The sequence below is a fragment of the Galeopterus variegatus genome, unplaced genomic scaffold (genome assembly GCF_000696425.1).
Source record: "Galeopterus variegatus unplaced genomic scaffold, G_variegatus-3.0.2 Scaffold2057, whole genome shotgun sequence".
NCBI lineage: Eukaryota > Metazoa > Chordata > Mammalia > Dermoptera > Cynocephalidae > Galeopterus > Galeopterus variegatus.
In genome coordinates this window covers 63,970-86,166 of record NW_007728168.1, presented here as the reverse complement: position 1 = coordinate 86,166, position 22,197 = coordinate 63,970, and the positions used below count along the sequence as shown (strand labels likewise).

Sequence of the window (22,197 nt, the reverse complement as noted above, 5' to 3'; positions counted from 1 at the left end):
AGTTGTGTAGAATTGGTATTAATTTTTCTTTAAACATTTGGTAGATTCTCCTGTGAAACCATTTGGCCTAGAAATTTCTTTCTGGGGAGTTTTTAAATTGCAAATTTAGTTCCCTTAATTGTTGTAGAGATAATTAAATTATCTATTTCATATTGGATGCATGGTAGTTTGTGTTTTTCCAGAAATAGTCCATTTTGTCTAAGTTGTCAAGTTTATGCATAACTTGAATACATTTTTAATAAAGAATTCATACTTTTTCATGGATTTTGTGATTTGTGTGGAATTTGTCAGTATTTACATTTTTCATGTTATGATTTTTCAGTCCAAATAAATATTTGTCTTTGAACCTAGCTTTTTATGATCATAATTTTATATACATCTTTTTGTTAAAGAAGGTCCCTCCCACCTCCCAAAATGTGTAAGTTCAGGCTGCACAGGAGTTGGGTCCGCCTACCCCACTACAAGGACTGGTCTCTGGTGCGTATTACCTTTTAATGAAACTTAAACAAGCCAGTGAGTTTGGGGCCTCACTGTAGACTAGGTCTCCACAAGCAATGGTCAGAGACTTACTGCCTTCTGAAGTTATGTCCCATATGGAAGAAAATGAAAGGAGATGTCAGCTGCATTTACTTCTGTCCGATGTGATGCCAGGTGGTTATTATTACTCTTTATACTTTTCTGAATTTCCATAATACTCATGCTTATTTTTTCAAAGAAAAAAAAAGCAAGAAGAAAAGAATGAAAGAAAAAGAAAGACAGAAAAGAAAGCCAAAACAGAGGCAGGATTGGGGCGTTTGGGTTGGAGAGTTAGCAGGGGCATCTCCTGGAGGGGTCCTGCACATCCCCCTATCCCCAAGCCCGGCATCACGGCTGTTCCCGGCATTCCCACACTTTCCCCTACTGTCCTGCAGGACAGCCGAGGTATTTCAAACAGGAAGCGGCTTGCAGATAACCCTGCAGCCATTCAGCCTGATTTGCTGGGCTGCTGACAGTGTCAGGCAGTGGCTTCGCTCTGTGTGCTGGACTGCAGCTGGCTTCTGTAAATAGCAGCCATGAGGCTCCCGAGTGCAGTGTCCTGGCTGGCTGGTGACGGGAAGGACGCCCCCTTCGCCTAGTGTGCGTTCAGGTAGGAGACGCTGCCCGGACACTTCGTGGCCCCAGAGCACAGAACTGAGGGTCGGACCAGTGCTGAGACAGGTGGAAAGGCAAGATTCCAAACAGGGACAGAGGTAGGAATCGGCCTGAGGGGGGATGGGGGGGATTTGTTCTTAGATCCAGGTGAAAGATGGTATCTGAGACCGGTGCTGAGACAGGCGGAAAGGCAAGATTCCAAACAGGGACAGAGGTACGAATCGGCCTGAGGGGGGATGGGGGGGATTTGTTCTTAGATCCAGGTGAAAGATGGTATCTGTACATAAATCACGAGAATTCCAAAGTTTGATTAGTTCAGTAGTTCATGGTGGAAACTTCGAAGAGCCTGTTGATGAGATGGATTCAGACCCATCAGTGATGATGGGGTCTTGCCCTCTCTGGTTACTTGGAATTCAAAGTACCTGAAGTCCCAGAGGGTGAAGCAATCCTTCCTAATTCCAGACCACAGTGTGACAACTGGCCCGGTCAGTTGTTCCTGGGCAGCATTTGAGGGCGGGGCTGCTGGACAACAGCATCACCTTGACTCTGCTCAGTGACAGGAATCACAGGTGGGAGGGCAGGTGGGACTTGCAGAGGTGACTTTCAAGGGGGTGGCTTTGGGGTTCTGATGGGGTCATCTAGTACCCAGTGGGCGTCATCTTGTCTTCTAACACTGGAAAAGAAACAAGTTTCATTAGGTAGCCCTCCTGCCTTGACACTGTGTGTCAGGAACTGGCTGTCTTGTGAGAGCTGAAGGCATGTGGTAGCTCTAAAGTCAAACGACAAGGCTTTCAAGCCATTGCATGTCCTAACTGGATTTCTGATTTGATGGGAAACACTGCCAGGTGCCAGGTTGAGCAGTGCCCAGACCTGCACGGCTGTTCCGTTATGGGCGTTACCACCAGTATCCCTCAAAAGAACCTTCGGGGGGTCTTGTCACCATTGTAAGGTGAGGGACAGGTTTGCAAGAGGCGTGTGATCTGGCCAAGGCACTAGTAAGTGGTGCCGCCAGGTTCGCCACTGTCCTGTAAACACAGCGCCCTCCAGGTGTCACAGTCCATGTGGCAGGTCTCTGTGTGCCGTCTGTGACTTCCTCGGTGGCCATGGAGCGAGAATTGGCCCACCCGCTGCCACGTCATGGGGGCGAGCTCATCCAGCTTCCACCCCGTCCCCACACCCACGAGGGACGGGTGCTTTCCGCCCCAGTTCAGACAATCAAGAAGCCACAGCTACACGGAGTGACATGGAGCATAATGTTGAGAAAAAAAGTCAGACAGAATGTGTCTTGATAAGTTGCATGACATTTTGTAAAACTCAAAAACAAGGAAACGCAGTGATACCTTGTTGAGAATACATGCATGTGTAGTGGTGCTGCGTAACACGCTGCAAGGGAATGATAAGTTGAGAACCTGGGCAGTGAGTGGTCCCCCTGCGGGACCTCCCTGCGTGCCCACGTGGGTGCTGGATAGGACTGGGGCGCACAGGGACGTCAGCGGCGCAGCGTCTTCTCGCCTGTGAAGCTGGAGGCTACAAATGTCTGCTTTATGGTTAAGCTTCATAGTTTTCATTTAGGAGGGTACCTCAAACATTTCACAGAAAAGTAGAACTAAAAGATGACACGAATCTTTCCTGAACTTTATGAAGTGCCCTCGCACAGTACATGTGTACCTTTGTATGTATTAAACATTGATAATAAAGAACTAGAAGAAGAAAATCTAAAGTAGCACCGCACAGGTACTAATAATTGTCGAAGCGGGCAGTGGGTATGGCTAAGTTCACTGAACTACTTTTGAGTGTATTGTAATTTTTCCATCATAAATAGTTAAAAAATAACGAAAAAGGCCTCGTCAGGAAAGTGCGGCCCGTGTGATGGGTGTCCACGCGCCCGTGTGATGGGTGTCCACGCGCCCCTGTGAGGGGTGACCAGGCACCCGTGGGGCGGCCTCCCCCGCTGCGCCCTCTCAGTGGGCATCGGGAGCCCCTCTCCGCCTGCCCCCTTCTCTCTCATCCTGATTGAGAACTTAGATACTTTTACGTCTGTCTGGCTTCAATGTTTTTTCTCTTAGGAAAGCAGAAACACCGTAGGGGCCGCTCTGTTCTCCCTATTTAATTTTCCAGCTTCCTTCCCCTAAGCCCGCCTGCACTCTGAAGTCGTCTGCACTTCTGATTTCTCGCAGCTTTTGAACATTTGAATAACGGGGGCAGTGGGCGTTTTGTTAATTAACCTCTGGCCTCCGTGAATTCCTGTTCCCACCCGCTGTGCACCCCCACAGGGAGGACAGCCTAGTCATTTGCCAGAAGCTGTGGAGCCGAGCCCAGGGGGCGGGCAGCGGGGCTCAGAGCGGGCAGCGGGGCTCGGAGCGGGCAGCGGGTCTCAGAGCGGGCAGCGGGGACCTGACCGGCCTCTAGAGCAGGGGCCGGGGCGCTCATGTCCTTTGCTGCATGTCCTGCAGCCACAGCGGCCTGGCTTCCTTTCCGTGATCTGAGCTTTAAAGTATCTTTTCTCCCCTGGGCCATTCCCGGACATGGGGATGAGGGGCCGCTTTACCTTCCACACCTCTAGGTTTTCAGAAAGGTATAAATTCAGTCGTCTTCATATTTACATTCCTGGCAAGTGACTCTTTAAACCCCGAGATCCTTGCTCACTCCCGTCTCCTCCCTGGCGTCCCTTCACTGACCCTTTCCGTAGGCTTATGTGGACGTTTAGCATTCAGCGTTCATGGCAGTAATATTTAAAAGCAATCTCCGTGTAGTCTTTTCTTCTGTTGCTGCTTGGGATGTTTTCAGAGTTGGTGGAAGGATCTCTAGTGACTTTCCTATGCTGCAGGGACAGGCTTTGCTCACGACCACAGGATGGAGCTTTCCCATCTGATGCACATGTGGCTTTTCCATCTGATGCACACACGGCCACGTGTCTGTGTGGATGTCCTCGGGCATCTCCATCCTTCTGTACCTTTCTGGGAGGCTCTCGGAAGTGAGTGTAGCAGGGACTTCAGGTATAAAGTTGGGTGTTAAAACGGACTGGCCTGTTAGCTCACTTGGGAGAGCGTGGTGTGGATCAAGGGCTTGGAACCCCCTACTGGCCAGCCGCCAAGAACCCCGCCACCCCAAAACACCGATAAAGTTTGGGTTTATCAGAGACAGTGGCTCTGTAGACTCGGGATCTGAAGACTGGACGGGACCTTGGCCTTTAGGGGTGTCTGTCCGATCATCCTCCCCTGGCTTTTGTACGAGGAAATAAACAAATGATGATCCCATTGGGCTGTTGATGTGGGGACCCTGCTGCCTCTGATGGCCTTTCTCTGGCAGCTGACGTGACCTTCTTGTGTCTGAGAGGGCTAGCCAGCCTGGAACCAATGGGAGAGCACACAGGGCGCCTTGGCCTCTGAGTCTTGCAAACCAGACCACTGCTCAGTGCCCCAGGCCTTGCTGCTCCCTGCCAGTCCACTCTGCAGCCTTACCAGTGTCTTTGGACTCAGAGTCAGACCCCAAACTCGATCTGTCCTCCCCTCCCACCCTCTTACTCAGTGGCTTGCTGCACCATTCACCTGGCTGCTCAGGACAAAAGCGTGAATCTTTGACTCCTTCTCTTGTTTCCCACATAATTCATCAGCAAAACCTGTCTGCTCTGCTTCCAAAGCATGTCCCAAATCTGACCTCCTGCACCTGCGCCTGCACGATGGAGCCCACCAGCTGTCCCTGCTGCTTTGTTATCGCCATCACCTCTAGAGTCTCCTTGCTTCCCTTCTTATCCTCTGAGTTCAGTGTCAAGAGAAGGGCCATGGTGACCCTTCTACAAAGCCACCCCCCTGATGCAGACCCTCTCTCCCACTTAGAGATACCCTCAAGCTGTCCCGCGAAGGCCGGGGATCCTCTCTCTCCTGCCACGGGGGCGGGGGCCTGACCCTGCATCCCGACTACCTGCCCTGCCCTACTCTCGCTGTGACTCCAGGTCCCCCGCTGTCCATCTCTTCCAGCTGGAGTGACACCTCACGTCGTTGCTCTGCTCCCGGTGCCCAGAGCCGGCGGGAGGGCGGGCTGGGGCGGGGGCACGGGGCCACTCGCTGACCCCGCGCTGTCTGTCACTTCCCCTGTGTAGGAGCCGCGTCCCGCCTGTGCACGATGACGAGGCACCAGGCGCTGGCGGGCGCGCTCATCGGCCTGGTGCTGCTGTCGCTGCCGCCATCCGGGGATCCCCAGCCGACCGCAGATGATGCCTGCTCCGTGCAGATCCTCGTCCCCGGCCTCAAAGGTAGTGACTGCTGCGGCTGCGGGGGTCGTGCACGTGGGGCGGGACAGCGAAGGCAAGAGACTGGCTGTGGCCTGGGCCGGGTGCTCGCCTCCCGAGGCCTCCGTGTCCCCGTCTGTGAGCCGGGGCCAGGCCCTCTGCGAAGGGTTGCTTCCAGGTGGAGGGGGCTGTTGCCCTCGGCTCCTGCCTAGGACCCTGGTTGTGGGCTGCTTCTTGCCTGCTTCTGGGTAGAGGAGGCTGCCCTCGGCTCTCAGAGAAATTTAGTAATGTGCCTGTTGTGCTCCTACACTGGTTCCTGCGAGCTCTTAATAGTCTTTCTTTTAAAGGTCAAACCATTTCTTTTCTTGTTGCTTTGTCTATAAATTAATTCCAGGTAGAGGTAGCTGTGCAGATCAGATCTGCGGGTGAACTACAGCATACGAGAAACGTACCTGAGGCTCTAGTATCTGAAGCGAAAATCATGTTTCTACAAAGCACAGGCAAGAAATTCCAAAACTTTGTGATTCCTAAGCAGGACCAGTTACATGATTTGTGGGGCCCACTGCAAATGCAAATGTGGGGCCCCTTGTTTAAAAATTGAGAATTTCAAGAAGGGACAGCAGGGCCTGCACCTTGTGTAGGTGGGTGTGGGTCATTCCTACGTGCAGGAAAGGAGCGGTTGGGGACCCAGCCTGTGACTTGGAGAAGTCAATGAGGATATGGCGGTGGCATACAGTGATGCTCTGTGCCTCCAAATTTGGTTTTGCCTCCTCCCCAGCCCCGCAGGGGCTGCTTTGAACGGGGACTCCTGGGAACCTGGACTCTGCTGAGTGGTGCCTTTTGTGAGAAGGCTGCAGGCTCTTTTTACAGAAACATTAGAGAAGAGTGGATTCTCACATTTAGAAGCATTCAAACCCATGATCAAAACAACCACCACAAAAGACAAGCCTCTATTATCTCCGTGTTGCCCCAAATAAAAGGAGCAGCCCTCTCATGGGGCACAGGCAAGGTTAGGTCCTGCAGTCCCTATGGGGACTCCCTCCTGAGGGGTGACCAGGGCTCCAGCATCCGGACTGGGGAGTCAGGAAGGCCGGCTCTTTCCAGGAAGTTCTCCAAGGGGACAGCCGTGTTCGGGAGGTTGTTTTTCGGCTGCTTCCATCTGCTGTGTGGAAACCGAGGAGACATCCCTGCGGCCCACACGAAGGTGGTTAGGAGTTAGATCCCACTGGCTTTTACATTTTTAGTGATAATAAACGTGCTGACTCTCTTTTTAAACCTTTTGATTACGTTGGAAGAACTCAAACTGTGGAACGTGTACTGCTTTCTCAGACGTTTTGGTGGGAGTGGTTTTGGGCCCCGACTTTCTCACAGTGTGTGGGTTTGTGAGTGGAACCTTCAGGTTTATTTTTTCTTTTTTAATTTTTAATTTTTATTTTTTAAAGATGACCAGTAAGGGGATCTCAACCCTTGACTTGGTGTTGTCAGCACCACGCTCAGCCAGTGAGCAAACCGGCCATCCCTATATGGGATCCGAACCCGTGGCCTTGGTGTTATCAGCACCGCACTCTCCAGAGTGAGCCACAGTCCGGCCCTGAAACTTCAGGTTTAAATTTGAAAATGTGGCTGTGGGAGAGTCACACTTTCTGCCATGGACATCACTCCACATATACAGAGGTGGGGGGCTCCCTCGAGTCCTGAACGCCCCCTCCCTGGGCTCTGGGGTGTGCAGGGGGAGCTCCAGGCTCCTTTCTGGGTGTTTTTCCCAAGTGCCGTTGCCAGGGGCCTTCCCGGCTGAGATGCGGGTAGCAGCAGGAGGGCCGGGCGTGTGGACCGCAGGAGGCCTGAGCTTGCCTTGCGAGAGCTGTGAGTGTGACACCTCACTGTGCTGCCTGGCCTTGGCCTTGGCCTCTGTGCCCATGAGATGGGGAAACGATGCCAGCCTCCGGGCTGTGAGCATTAGGTGGTGGCAGCAGGTATGGCGCACATGGGTGTGTTGTCACATGCAGCACTCACTGGCTGGTTTGGGTGATCACGTGTTAGACCCAGACAGTTGTTTGTTTTCCACTTTTGAATGATTTGGGGCCTCCTGAGCACCCAGCTCTTGACTCTGGAACTAAGCCTCTAACAATCTGGGAAACAAACTAAAGGAAAGATTTTGAAAAATGGTTTAAATGTATATTTATCGTTATAGGAAGGTTCAGGATTTTCTAAAGCTAAAACAGTGAAATGCAAAATTTTAAATAGTCCCTTCCTAATTTTAATTTAAAAATATACAAATATAGAAAAAAGCTGGAAGGAAATTTACTAAAATGTTAACAGCGATAATCTCAGTATAGAGTTACAGATGTTTAAAAATGTTCATGGGGTAACACTCCAATTTTCTATAGTTTTGAGTATTCGCAATTTAAATATAAAATTGAGGCAATATCAACATTCATATCTCTGGGTTGTCAAGCATGTTGTAATAGGTTTCTGTCACTTACAACAGAATACCTGAAACTGGGTAATATACAGAAATGGAGTTTATTTCTTATAGTTTCGGAGGCTGGGTAGTCCGAGGTGGAGGGGTCATCTGGTGAGGGCTTCTGCCTGGTGGGGACTCTGCAGAGTTCCGTGATGACACAGGGTATCGCATGGAGAGGGCTGAGCAAGAGCTCCTTCTAATGCGCTTTCCTCCTCTCCTTTTAGAGCCCCCAGTGCCACTCCTGTGACAAGCCACACATTCACTAATCCACTGATCTATGAATGGACCAATCCATTCATGAGGGCACAGTCACCCTCCAAAAGCCCCACCTTTCAACACTGCCACCTGGGAATCAAGCTCCCACAGGACCTTTGTAGGGGCAAACATTCAACCCATAGCACGTCTCAAGGGCACTTCTGAGCCCTTTTAGAGATCTGTGTTGGCAACTGCACCAAGTCCAATGTTAAAGCTTGTTCCACTTGTGTGTGCTCTGCAGGGGCAGGACAAGAGGGTCTTCAGGTGGGGCAGCTAGTGGCTTCTTTCCTCTTTGTGGATGGCACACCTCCCAGGGCATAGCTGCACCTCTTTTTATCAGTGGTTTATTAGCACTTTAACACTGTGCTCTAGTTAGTGGTGAGTCACTATAATTGTGAGACTCTAGCATTGTCTGCAGAGCATTGACCTGATGTTATTCATGCCTTTCACATGTACTTATTGAGCACCTACAATTTATTGGGAGGAGCTGTAGGTTCTTTAGAGGGTCCTGTCAATGAATCAGACATGGATCTTCCTTTCTGTGGGTTTACTGTCCAGCAGGTGAACGAGGACACGTTCCTATGAACTGACGAAGCTGTGTGGAATGTTTTAGGGCCCTGGGCAGGATACAGACTGTGCGCCGTGGAGCTTGCATCTGTACCCCTAGATTCAAATCATTGTTTCACAAGGCAGACCCTGGTCTGTCAATACCAAAGGGATGATTCTAGTAGAGAAACTTCTTAGCACAGTTATTCAAGCCTTTAAAATCTGGATGTCTCGGGGCCGGCCCGGTGGCGCACTGCTATAGTGCGCCGCTTGGGAAGCACGGCGGCGCTCCTGCCGAGGGTTCGGATCCCACATACAGACCGGTTCCCGCTCACTGGCTGAGCGAGGCGTGGGAGCAACACCGAGGGTTGCGATCCCGTTGCCGGTCCTATGTCTCATCAAAGAGGGGGCGACACTGAGGGTTGCGATCCGTTGCTGGACACGGAAAAAGACAAAAAGGAAAAAAAAAAAAATCTGGATGTCTCGTTCTGACAGCAGAAACACAGAGTCCTCTGTGATAATGAGTGTGCTGATTGAAAACAGAGCCGCCTTGATTTCAGTGAAGGAATTGTACTGTTCCGGTGTTTAGACTGGGCAGCAGGGGGAAGGGTAGAGAAGGGGAAATTCCTAACCAAGGAGTGGGGGGAAGCAAGTTTGGGGCTTCCAAGCATTAAAAATTCAGGATTAATGCAAATTTTTGTCAACAGCAAAGTAAACAGATTGGCATCAAAAAAAAAAAAGGAGCCCCTCCTTTTGAGTCATGCCCCTCCTGAGTTGGGGCCTGCTGCCCACGGCATGGGGTGGTCGAGCATGGGGTTAATGTCTGCGCCCTCATCTAGGCTTGGTCCACTCTGCACAAGCGCCTGGTCCCCTGTCGGTGCTCAGTCCTTCCCTGTTGAGTGGACAAGGCTGCTTGCTTGTCTGGAATGTTCTTTACCTGTACAGCAGGGTCTGTTATGTCAGTCCCCGACCTTGCTGAGACACTGTGATGCTCACACAGCATAACGCCCACAAAAGCGGAGACATGGGAGCCCACAGCGTAGAAATCCAGGACCTTTCCAAGCCTCAGGCTGTTCCATACCATTTGGTAAAGATTTTGTGGAGTTACTACTATTCACCATAGGGTATGTGTCGTGTGTATGTCTGTCACGGCTGCCTTCATGGCAGTGCCAGGCAGTGGGTGCACAGGGATGATGGGACCCAGGCCCTGCCCTGCTCCTGGATGGCGACTTACAAATCCCTAATCGCGTGCCAGGCACGTGGGAGCAGAGAAGGTCTCCATCCAACAGGTGTCCCATGAGAGTGTGCAAGTTAGGGACAGGCGCAAGGAACAAGGACAAGTTCTAAAAGGACGTGTCATAGCCCATCTGTCAGGAACTGAGTTAGTCGATGGCGGAAAAAGTACAAACACAGTGCAGTTCCTGCTTTTAAGGAGGTGTAGGCACAAAAATGGTCACCACCTATTCACCAGACAAACATTTACTGGGAATCTGGCGGGGCCAGGCTCAGAGACGGGGGAAGAAGCCACTGCCTGTCTCTGTAAAGTCCTGCCCTTGGGCGAGACGTGGAGGGTGGCGTCTGGCCAGCCAGACACAGCACATGGCGCCGTGGGTCCCAGGACTTCTGCTAAATCCCTATGTGGCTGTAGAATCTTCCTCAGCACATGCTCCAGGCAGCCCATCACCGGTGGTGGTGTTGAAGATGAAGTTTACTTGTATTCGCTCTTGCAGGTCTAATAATAATATCCTTACATTTGTATTTAGAGAGAGTGACACTCAATTTGATGGGGGAAAAAGTCCCATTAAGTCTTTCCTTAATGGTTAAGGAAATTAGCTGTAGGTGGGAAAACATTTATATGTATTAGCAAGCCTGCTGCTCACAATTTGAAAAGGCATAGTAATTTTTATAGATTTTATCAAATCAATTAAAAAGTCATTAACTGTCATCCCTTAAAACAAGATTGATAAGGCCAGTAATGGGGCCCGAAGGACACACGTGAGCAGGGGTCTGCTCCTCTGACCCCGACATGGCTCGTCTGGCTGTTTCCTCTTCTGTAGCTGGATCTGGCTGGGCTGAGGTCCCCAGCTCTTCTCTCTGCAGCTTCCACGGCTCCGTGGTGTTTGCATCCCTGTGGTTGGCTTGTGTCCAGTTTTAGGAGTCGGCAGAATCAATCAGGGTGTGTCTGTGGCTCCTCCTCAACTGGCTGCAGATATGTGTGAGTATGTCACGTTCCACGTGAAAGTAACTGACACGTGCCTTCCTGATTGGGGTGAAAATGAGCCCCAGTGCAATCAAGGCAAAAGCTTTGTGTTCATAGACTTATATGATTTGCAGGGAGACCACGTTTTCCTCGTTTCTTTGGGGGAGGAGAGCGCAGTGTTGTTAATGATGTGGGAAAATGAGCAAGACCATTGAAACGTTTTCTCTCCTGACAGAGAAACAAGTTGTCATTAGAGCTTGATGCAGTAAATTAGCCCCAGATCGATACCTGGTAGAGAACAGAATGTGGAAAAAACGCCGTTGTGCTCTCTGGGTATACATTGTACAATGCATGTAATTTTTGAGTGCAGAGGTTTATAGAAATCCTGTTCTGGAGTCATTACAAGCCGGGGCGTATATCTTTGTGACCCCTGAGGCCAGTGCATGGGGGAACACGTTTTAAAGCCTGCAAATTATGAACAGTGCTTGGAAACAGCCTTTGTTCTTAAGAAGCATGTACATGGTTGGTCTCCAAGGAGGAGAGAACAGAATAGGAGGCCGTCCTGCCGTAGATCTCCAGAACCAGGAATTCAAGTAATTTTTTTTTTTTTTTTTTTTTTTTAAAGATGACCGGTAAGGGGATCTCAACCCTTGACTTGGTGTTGTCAGCACCACGTTCACCCAGTGAGCTAACCGGCCATCCCTATATGGGATCCGAACCCGGGGCCTTGGTGTTATCAGCACCACACTCTCCCGAGTGAGCCATGGGCCGGCCCTCAAGTGATTTTTTATAACAGCAGCCAGCATGGCATTTTCCAGGACGTGCTTCATTCAGTCTCATCAAAGATTAGGAAACCGAGTCTGGGAGGGTTTACGTGGCCCAGGTATTTAGGAGGTGTCTGACTGCAGGACCACCTGGGCTCCCCGATGGCAGCTCTGTCCAGTGCTGGGCGGATGCAGCGTCCTCGGGAGGGTGGTGTTTAAGTGAAGTGGATTTTCTGAATAGCTGAGAGGCTTGAAGAAAATCCATGCTAGGTCCTGCTCTTTAAAGTCTTGCTGTTTTTAATGACTTAGTATTCCTCTTTCCTGCTTAACAGGGGTGTTTATGGGACACAGTGTGCAGTACAGACTACAGTCTGTACTGTATGTGCTTTTTAGGGTCTTTTTGAGTCTCGGGATTGTTACTATGAGCAATTTTTAAAAATCAGATTAAAGACGGGCACGTGGTTGCAGCTGGAGATTGGGCAGAAGTTACCGCGGCAGGCAGCGTCCTCACCTTTCTCCTGTTGGAGGAGGGGGACGGGAAGTGGTGACGGTGCCCACAGGGGGCCTGGCACTGTGCTCTTGCCCCGGTTACGTTTGGATGCCCGAGGGAGGCGTGGTAACGACTGGTGCTGGAGTGCCGGCCTGTCCCAGCTCAGGGTTGTCACCTGGCAGCTTGTGTCTTCATCTGTGAAGTGGGCACAGTGCCAGCCTCCCAGGGTGGGGGGAGGCTCATCATTCAGTCAGTCCAAATAAATGGATCCTACGTACAAACTCTAGGGATTTTCTTACTCAACAAAAGGAAAGCTAACAGATTTGCTTAGTGTTAATTCCTGCGAATGTGCACAGAGCGCCTGCCGTGGTCCAGGCCTTCGTCCCGGTGCTCTGCAGACGCAGGGCTGGGGAGAAGGGAGCCCTTCACGGAGCTCAGCCTGGGCTAGAGGCGACGGACTGCCGGAGCACAGGGGGTGGGAAAGGCCCTAAGCAAAAGCCTTCCTCCACCTCGTCCCCTTCATGGTGGCTGCCGCCTGCTGCTCCCCTACTCCCGGATGATGGCATTGTCCCCCGAGGGCCATCTGCCACCCTGGCCCCCGGCCCTCGCGGGCTCACTGTTCCTATTCCAGAGACTTCCAGCTGCCTCGGCGTCCTCTGTGCACCTGCCGTTCCCTTCCTCGGGACACTTCCCCTCACGCCTGGCCCGGTGACATCCTGCGCGTCAGCAGCTCTCCGCTTAAAAACCATTTCCTCAGAGAGGCCTTTGTGATCTCTCGATCTAATCATGTCTCTTCTGTTGAAGTCACCGCCTCATTTTATTCCTGTGTCCCGTGCTGCTAGTGACATTCCTACATCGTCTGATTGTGGGTCACACACATGCAGTGTTCACGTTCTTGTCTCCTCTGGGGCAGCTTTCAGCATTTTCTTTCCGTTCTTGATGTTCTGCCCTGTCACTCTAACATGTCTAGGTTATGTCCCCTGATGTGTCCTGTATAAATTCGTATAATGTATGCTATACGAAGTTATGCCCATTTCCTCAGAGAGGCCTTTGTGATCTCTCGATCTAATCATGTCTCTTCTGTTGAAGTCACCGCCTCATTTTATTCCTGTGTCCCGTGCTGCTAGTGACATTCCTACATCGTCTGATTGTGGGTCACACACATGCAGTGTTCACGTTCTTGTCTCCTCTGGGGCAGCTTTCAGCATTTTCTTTCCGTTCTTGATGTTCTGCCCTGTCACTCTAACATGTCTAGGTTATGTCCCCTGATGTGTCCTGTGTGGTTTTCTGTGGACGCTTGCACAGTGTTCTGTCATGATTTTTCCTGGTGCTGGGAAATCACAGCTGATAAACTTCACAGCTATGAAGGCTTCACATGGCTGTTCTCTCTTTCTGGGATTCCTATAAGATGGACATTGGCATTTACGGGTTTTTCCTTCATCTCTCCACTTCCTAACTTCAAGTCAAACCAATTTTTCCAGTTACTCATCTCTTAGAGTTGCCTTGTGACCAATCCTTCATCCTCGTCTTTTGCCTCGTCAGTCAGCTCTTTATCACTGGCTGTTCTGTTTGGCCTCTCACAGAGGGGTTTATCCTAGAGTTGGTCTCACGCAGCAGATCTCTGGCTCGTTTGCCCCTGTCCGCAGGCGCGCTGTTCTCTCTCGTCTTTATGAGGTGTCCGTAAAGTGACTTGCTGCGCCGTCCGTGGTGGCTGCCCCACTGGTTCCACTTGCTCAGTCCTTTCCCTGCATGGCGCTGGTGCCCTCTGATGTCTGGTGGTTCCTGATGGTGAGTTCATCTTGTGAGTTGCTGGTTTTTGCTGGACGATCAGTGCTTCTTCAAGCATTGCTACCGTGATAATTTCCTTTCTTTTAAAAGATGAGAGAGACCATGTGAGAACTACTGGAGATTCAGGGCATGTATGCAGGCTGTCCGTGTGTCCACCAGTGCGGCACCACGGGTCTTCAGCAGGTGGCCCCACAGGGCCATCGTGGCTGGGCCCGTGGGTGACTCGGGCTCTGGCCCCTGGTTTTGTCAGCACTCACTGTGTTCTTCTCTTTGTTTACTTAAATTTAAACCAAATGTCCCTCCTTTAGGCCAGATCATAGCTTTGGGGATTTCCTTGGGGAATCTATACTCTCAGGTGAGCCTCTCACTGAGTCAAGATGCACGTGGAGAATGACAGGGAATTGAGTCCCTCGAGGGCTGGCCCGCGTGTGCTGAAGCGGGGAGGTCGCCTGTGCCCGTGGACATCGCACATGTGTGTGTCCTGCAGCTCTCCAGGGAGCGGGAGTGCAGCAGGGGAGGGACGAGGCTGTGTAGAAGCCACCGTGACAAGGTCAGGTGAGAGAATCAGGAAACACTCCCTAGAGAGCGCAGGTGAGAAGGTAAAATCTGGGCAGGTGAGCGGATGGACCAGGCGGGCTGGGCAGAGGGGGATGGAGGAGGGAAGGCCTGGGTCTGAGGGGAGGACCGTGTTGAGGACGATCTTAACAACCGGACATTGTTTATAACTAGTTTTAGCTGTTGGTGGTTTTAAATGTCTTTTGAGAAGGGAGATAACATAATCCCATTTGTATTTTAGGAAGATCATTCTGGCATGGATTAGAGTCGGGGGGGGGGTTAGGGAGGGGGCGTTGGGGTCCCCTCAGGCCCTCCCGTGCCCGCAGCCCTGCCACACGCACACCTCTGTACTGCGTCTCCACGAGTTGCTCACGTGTCCATCTCCTGCACCTGGTGGAGCAGGGTGACTTGGCTGGGCATGCCCACCCGGTCACAGGCAGCCCCTGTGGGAACCCCGGCCCGAGCAGGAGTGTGCACTCTGGGTAGGGGCCTCATGCTGAAAGGAACCAAGGTGACGATAGGAGCCGCTGAGTTTATGCTTCCCAGTGTGTGAACCACAGGACGGGGGAGGGGCCGGAGTGACACTTGGGGACGTGCTCTGTTGTTAGGAGTGTTGGGGTGGGTAGAGGGCAGCAGCTAGAGTGGGTCTGGGGTGCTGTGTGCCAGAGAACAGGCTGGGCCAGCACCAGCCCAGAGGGGACATCGGAGAGTGGGACGGATACACTCCCTGAGGGGAAAAGCAGGGTGAGGGAAGAAAGAGTCCCGAGGACAGAACAGGGTGCCCCCAACAGGGCAGGGACACTGAGAGCCCTGGAGGGCTGGCCGCGTAAGCGGGGGAAGGGGGCGGGGTGCTGTCCCTTCACACTCCCGCTGGGTCCTGTGCCGCCCCTCACAGTCGCTAAACGGATGTGGCTTCTTCCACAGGGGATGCGGGAGAGAAGGGAGACAAAGGCGCCCCAGGACGGCCTGGAAGAGTCGGCCCCACAGGAGAAAAAGGTACCCGCCGTCCCTGCCAGTGCTGCAGACCAGGCGCAGGTGTGCCAGCTTCTGCTCGGGCTGGGGCGGGAGGCTTGGAGATTGGCGCTGCCAGGGAGCAGGGGGTGGTGTTCTTCGAACAGTGCTCCTTGGTGCTGGCCTGCAGAGCCGCAAGACATGAGGTGCATTCTGGACACTCAGGGCTGGCTCCCGGACCTCACTGATCCTCGGCTGTAAAATGGGAGCAGTGACTTCCAGGATCTCTTGTGAGCATTAAATGAGATCAATGCAGTGATGAAGGTGGGGGGACAGAGACGGCACAGATGTGGGGAGCGTGGGGGGAGGGAGGAGGGGGTTAACAGCGGCTGTCCCGACTCATAGCCGGCAGACCCTCCTCGTTTTGAGTCTGCTTCTCCTTAGTGAAATAGTGCAGTCCTGCCTGCCTCGTGGGACTGTGCTGAGCCCTAGACGAGGGAGGCCACGTGCGAGAGGGAGCCGGGCCACGTGCGGGAGGGAGCCGGGCCACGTGCGGGAGGGAGCCGGACCACGTGCAGGAGGGAGCCGGGCGCACATGTGAAAGATCTAGATCATAAATGTAAAGTAGCTACACAGTAAATGGCAGGTGTCCAATAAGTGGTGGGTATTATCTTTAGGATATATATTTATTTTTCCTGCTTTAAAAATTTGTTGAAACATAATCGATAATACATATTTGTGGGGTACAGAGTTGACTATCAGTATTTGTGTGTGATATGTGATGATCAGATCAGGTTAGTTGGCACATGCGTCATTACCAAATTTACTCATTCTTTGTGTCCATTAACCAATTTCTCCCTAACCCCCTCCCCATCTCCTTTTTCCCTCTAATATGCTTTAAAATTTTTATCAAGGCATTAAAAACTGTCCATAGAAATGTTTCTCAATATTTACACATCATTCTATGAGAATATATGCTATGATTTATGTAGCCAACCCCCCAACCAATCTTGTAAGATTGGAGTTAAAAAAATTATTATAACAACACAAATATAGGTCATTGAATATATACTTTCAAGGCCATGCAGTTTCCTTAAACCTTTTTGAGGTGTGATTATGGACATTCCCCTTTTGAAGTGTAAAACCCGATCAGTTTCAACAGAGGCATACACCTGTCACCACCCAAAATGCCTTGTGCCCTTGCAGTCGATCCCTCCATCAGCCCCAGGCACTGGTTGTTACTTATTCTAATTAAAAAAAAATAAATGAAATATTCTCATAGTTCCAAGTTCAAAGTACATAAAATGGCATTTACAGTGAAAAGTCTTCTTCTGCCCTATCCCCCGCCCCCACAGACAGCCATTGTTAATCTTTTATTTATCTTTGCAGAGACATTTTGTGAATTGGCAAACACGTTTATAATCTATTTCTCCCTCTTTTGTACCAACAGATGACATATTGTTCTGCATTTTTCTCCTTTCACTCAATGTATTTTGGCGATTGCACTACCTGAGGACGTACAAGATTTCCCTTATTCTTTTGTATTCTGACTGGTGTCCGACTGTATGAATTTATCATGATTTCCTGGAGATTTGCCTTTTTCTAGGTGTTTGTTGCCGTGTGTATGTATGTTGTTTTTTATGTGTATGAGTATAGCTTGAAGATCAGTTTCTGGCTGTGTACTTGCTACATCAAGATGTGTGTGCATTTGAAATTTTGATAGATACCGCCAAACTGCCCTCCAGAAGGAATGACTCATTTCCTCTGTGACAGGCAGTGCACAGGAATGCATGTCCTCAGGCCTTGTCACCCGAGAAGGTTGCCAGTCTGCCAGTGAGTGCTAAATGCTATGACTGGGTGGTTTCCCTTGCTTCTCTTTTATTATGAATGACACAGGGACATCTTTTCACATGTTTTCAAGGCATTTGTGTCCTTTTCTGTCTTTCTGTTCTTTTGTGGGGTTGTCTTTTTCTGTCTTTTTAAAAACCCTTTTTGGGTTCTTTTTCTTCCTGATATGTCAGATACTTTTGCACTTGTATTTTCCGTACATATCTCTGAATGTTCCCTTAGACTAAGTTGCTGGAAGTGGAATTATGAACTTTAAAGAAGGCTCCTGATACAGTTCCCACGCCCGCCCACGCACAGCCCACCCTTCATGAGCAGCCCCTCTGCCTTTTGCACGTAACCGCTCAGTCTGTGTTTGCTGACCTGGCTCCCAGAGCCCGTGACACACCACGGGTCCTGGTGCGCCAGGACAGAGCCAGGTGCAGCTGGCCAGGTGAGCAGAGGGCTGGCGAGGGGTGAGTGGGCTCCGCGGGTCCGTGCTTTCTCATCTAGAAAGTGTGGGATGGCTCACTTGCTTCTTAAATTCTTGGGTTATAATAAAAGTATCTTAGAAATACCAAGTGCTTACTATTTTTACTTTGTTCCTATACTTCTTAGAGTTGGAAGTGCTGTACATATACTGTGTTACTTATTCAATCGTTTAACTAATTGTGAAATCACAGTGATAAAATGGTGTTCCTCTATTTCCTTTTGTAGATGAGTTTTTTTTTTTCCTTTTTGTCTTTTTTCGTGACCGGTAACAGGATCGCAACCCTCGGTGTCGTGCCCGTACCGTGACCGGCAACGGGATCGCAATCCTCGGTGTCGCGCCCGCACCGTGCTCAACCAGTGAGCGGACCGGTCTCTATATGGGATCCGAACCCTTGGCAGGAGCGCCGCCACACTCTACCGAGTGCGCCACCGGGCCGGCCCTGTAGATGAGTTCTTATTTCAGCTTTAGGAAGTAGACGTCGCCCCTGTCCTAGGTGGCCAAACATTTGCTTTCCCGATGTCATGTCACCGACTTGGTGCTGACGTGGACTCATCTGCTCGCTCTCCTGTTATCTTCACCATTTTGTGCTCTTATCTCCCTTGTGGTCTTCGTTCTCTCTTATTCTCACAAGTCAGTGCAAGGACGTGGTGACCACAGGTGCTCGTACTGTTCCTTCTAAGTCCCCGGACAGGAGTGAACGTCGCATTGTTTCCTGCGTTCGGCTGCTCTGTCGCGTGTCTGTTAGGTGCTGAGCACCTAGGGAGGGACTCAGAGCTGAGGAAGGCTCAGTCCTTGACCGGGAGCCCATCACAGCCCAGTGGAGGAGGCAAACTGTGCACCCCATGAAGGTAGAGTGAGGCAGAAAGCCACGGGGCAGTGCAGAGCCGGATCTGGGCTGGATTAAGAAACCGACTTGTTTCAGATTTTTCTAATATATATCAGTAGCATATGCTCATGATGGAAAAGTTATATATATATGAAAGTGGTGAGAAAACCATCTATAATAAAATCATCCAGGGGCTGGCAGGTTAGCTCACCTGGTTAGAGCGTGGTGCTGATAAAACCCAGGTCAAAGTCTGATCCCTTTACCAGCCAGGTGCAAAAAAGAATGAAAAAAAAAAAAAAATCCAGAGATAGCCATTTATTTTGGTATATTTCCCTTTTTTTGGTGCCTTTTTGTTGCTTTGTTATGATTATGTTGTATATGTAAATTTGCATCCTATTTATTAAAGCTAATACCGAATTTAAGTTAAGCACTTTTCATGCTATGAAGTCACTTTAATGGATGCCTACTATCCATGGGTAACTTAAAATTCCACCCCAGGAGAGTGTGTCCTATGCTAGAGTCCTCTGCAGGTTGCAGAGCAGGAGCAGGGAACCTAGACAGCGGGTTCCATAAAATCCTATTTCAGGAGCAACATATTGAACAATGATGCTTCCAGCCTGAGCCAGCCAGTGCAGTGGTTGGTAAGTAACTATCGCGTTTACTAGTGGGGTGGCATGGGCACTGGGAAAGTAAGCAGCCTTGGTTTGGGGTGTTTGCTCCTTCACAGCATATAGCTAGCACAAGTTAATGCAAGTGGGATTTATCTGGATTACTGAACAGTGGAAGATAAATTATGTCTATTTAGGAAATAGCCATTTCTAGGTGATCTTTAAGAAGAGGACTAGCCTTGGCATGATATAATGTAAGTTAATAAAACAGGATACGAGAACAGGTATATAATTGATTCACAAGTTAAAAAAAAGGTATACCAAAATGCTGGAAAAGAAGTAAACCAAAATAGTAGTAGTAGACATTTCTGGGTTATAGGATTATGGACATTTAAGTTTTCTTTTTTATTCTTGTCTGTATGTTTTATATTTTTGACATGAGCATGTACTGCATTTCTGATGTTAATATATTTTTTAAAGATAGCTGAAACTGTGGCCTGGCATGTTGACAGTGTAGGCTTACCTGGAGGCCAGGTGTTTGTTTATAACCTCCGGCTGTCTCTCTCAGACACCTGCCACTCGCTCCCCCAGCCCACGTGGTGACTGTTAAACTCATGGTCAGTGTGGCTGTGCTTTAGTTCGTCTATGCTCAGAGCAAATGAGATTTGTGGTCAACCTCAGAACTTCCAGACATGGCTTCAAACCAAGCCCCAAAGCTTGAGGTCAGCTGTGATCAGGGAAAGTACAGTCACCATTTATCTGGTAGTTTTCCACCTGTGTAGACAGAACATGACTAAACCTTCCAGGATTCCGGGAGGAACCATCCAATCCAACCCTCTGTTGATTATATAAGGACTGATTCAGGTGAGGAAATGAGCCTGGACGAGGAGACAGTGGCTGGCTCACGTGGAAAGTGTGGCTGAGTTGGGCTAGTTCAGGAGCCCCAGGTCCCAGGGAGGAACCATCCAATCCAACCCTCTGTTGATTATATAAGGACTGATTCAGGTGAGGAAATGAGCCTGGACGAGGAGGCAGTGGCTGGCTCACGTGGAAAGTGTGGCTGAGTTGGGCTAGTTCAGGAGCCCCAGGTCCCAGCTCATGGCCCCACACCCATTCTTAACTTTGCCCTCAACAGTCTTCAGCCTCACCCCTGCAGACAGTTGGTCCACACCCAGCCTCACCCCTGCAGACAGCAGACCAGAGCTCGGCCTCAGCCCTGCATAGCTGACCAGAGCTTGGCCTCGCCCCTGCATACAGCTGAACAGAGCTTGGCCTCACCCCTGCAGACAGCTGACCAGAGCTCGGCCTCAGCCCTTCATAGCTGACCAGAGCTCGGCCTCGCCCCTGCATACAGCTGAACAGAGCTCGGCCTCGCCCCTGCAGACAGCAGACCAGAGCTCAGCCTCGCCCCTGCAGACAGCTGACCAGAGCTCGGCCTTGCCCCTGCAGACAGCTGACCAGAGCTCGGCCTCGCCCCTGCAGACAGCTGACCAGAGCTCGGCCTCGCCCCTGCAGACAGCTGACCAGAGCTCGGCCTCGCCCCTGCAGACAGCTGACCAGAGCTCGGCCTCGCACCTGCAGACAGCTGAACAGAGCTCGGCCTCACCCCTGCAGACAGCTGAACAGAGCTTGGGCTCAACCCTGCAGATAGCTGAACAGAGCTCGGCCTCACCCCCGCATACAGCTGAACAGAGCTCGGCCTCGCCCCTGCATACAGCTGACCAGAGCTCGGCCTCGCCCCTGCATACAGCTGAACAGAGCTCGGCCTCACCGCTGCAGACAGCTGACCAGAGCTCGGCCTCACCCCTGCATACAGCTGAACAGAGCTTGGTCTCAACCCTGCAGATAGCTGGCCAATATAAGGATGCGTTTTACTGATGATGACTTTATTAACTTTTTAACTTCAGATATCAACTCATAAGAAAGTCTCAGATCTGTTGCTTTTTGTTCTATAAAATTTTTATTTTCGTTCCAGAAGTTGAGGGCATTAGTGGTGTTAGTGGGGGAAAATAATGTGCCACAAATGCTTTGGAAGTAATGACTCGACCATTCCTATACCTGGGGCTTTATCATGTGATCCAAACCACGGTCTCCCTTGTCATTTCCTAGGGGAGCCTCGGCCCAGCCGGGCCGGCCCTGCTCCCTGCGCCTGCATGCACCTGCTGCCTCCTGCCCGTCGGCCGGGCTCCCTACCACTGCTCGCTGAACTGATCTCTAGGTCTGCACAATTGAGACTGGGTGGGAAACTCATTGTCGACTCTGCCTAGATTTCCTCCCTCCTGTCACTAATTCCTCCTACTGAATCTTACACAAGCTCCCTGAGGGACGTCTTCTGTGCAGATTGTGTTCCTGGAGGCCAGGTGCCTGCGCAGTAGCTCTGGCTGGATGAACCCACACCTTTCCCCACCTGGCTGCCTTTGCTCTGGCTGCTCTCTCCTGTTCTCTCTCCTCAGGATGTCCTGTCCCTCCCCTGATCTTTACAGATCCTACCCAGCCTGGATGGCCCCTTCAGCTCTCGCAACACCATCTCTGGTCTCCAGCAGAAGTTTATCATTTTATTCCATAAATATTTATTGATCCCTGTTATTTGCCTAACTTCTTCCAGTTACTACAGCATGAATCAGGACAGACCCACCATGGAGCTAGGCGGTGAGGCAGTGAACAGACGACCAGTTTGTGGGGTGGGGACAGTTCTGGTTTGGAGGGGTGGGTGAGGGCACATCACGGAAACGCTCACCAGCAAGGGGACATTTGGGCAGAGCTTGAAGGGGAGAAAGGAGCAGGGAAGGCGGGTGATGTCTGAGGGGAGCGGCCCAAGCAGAGAGACCAGTGACGCGGGGCCCCAGGCTGGCAGGAACGTGGTGTACCCTTTTTTCTATTATCATGCATATCTCTCTCTTATTTTTCTATCAGGCTGGAATTTTCTTAAACAATCCCTTGTGTTGAGTCACTCCATAATTGTGTGAGTGACTGAGTGTGATACGGACACTTCTTGGCAGTGTGTGGTTATCTTTTATATGTGCACGTCTTTTTTTTTCAAGTGTACATTTTTTTTTTTTTTTTTTTTTTTTTTG

At 50.6% G+C, this 22,197-nt stretch overlaps 1 protein-coding gene across 1 annotated transcript in view; it reads left to right on the top strand.

The window, feature by feature from the left end:
• The first annotated feature begins 1,034 nt into the window (after positions 1-1,034).
• The window catches only part of COLEC11 (collectin sub-family member 11), a 41,534-nt gene continuing 20,371 nt past the window's right edge, over positions 1,035-22,197 (top strand). Inside the window, 3 exon segments of the mRNA XM_008580272.1 lie at positions 1,035-1,229; positions 5,231-5,383; positions 15,346-15,417. Coding sequence (XP_008578494.1) covers positions 5,254-5,383; positions 15,346-15,417 — 202 coding nt within the window. The 5' untranslated portion in view covers positions 1,035-1,229; positions 5,231-5,253.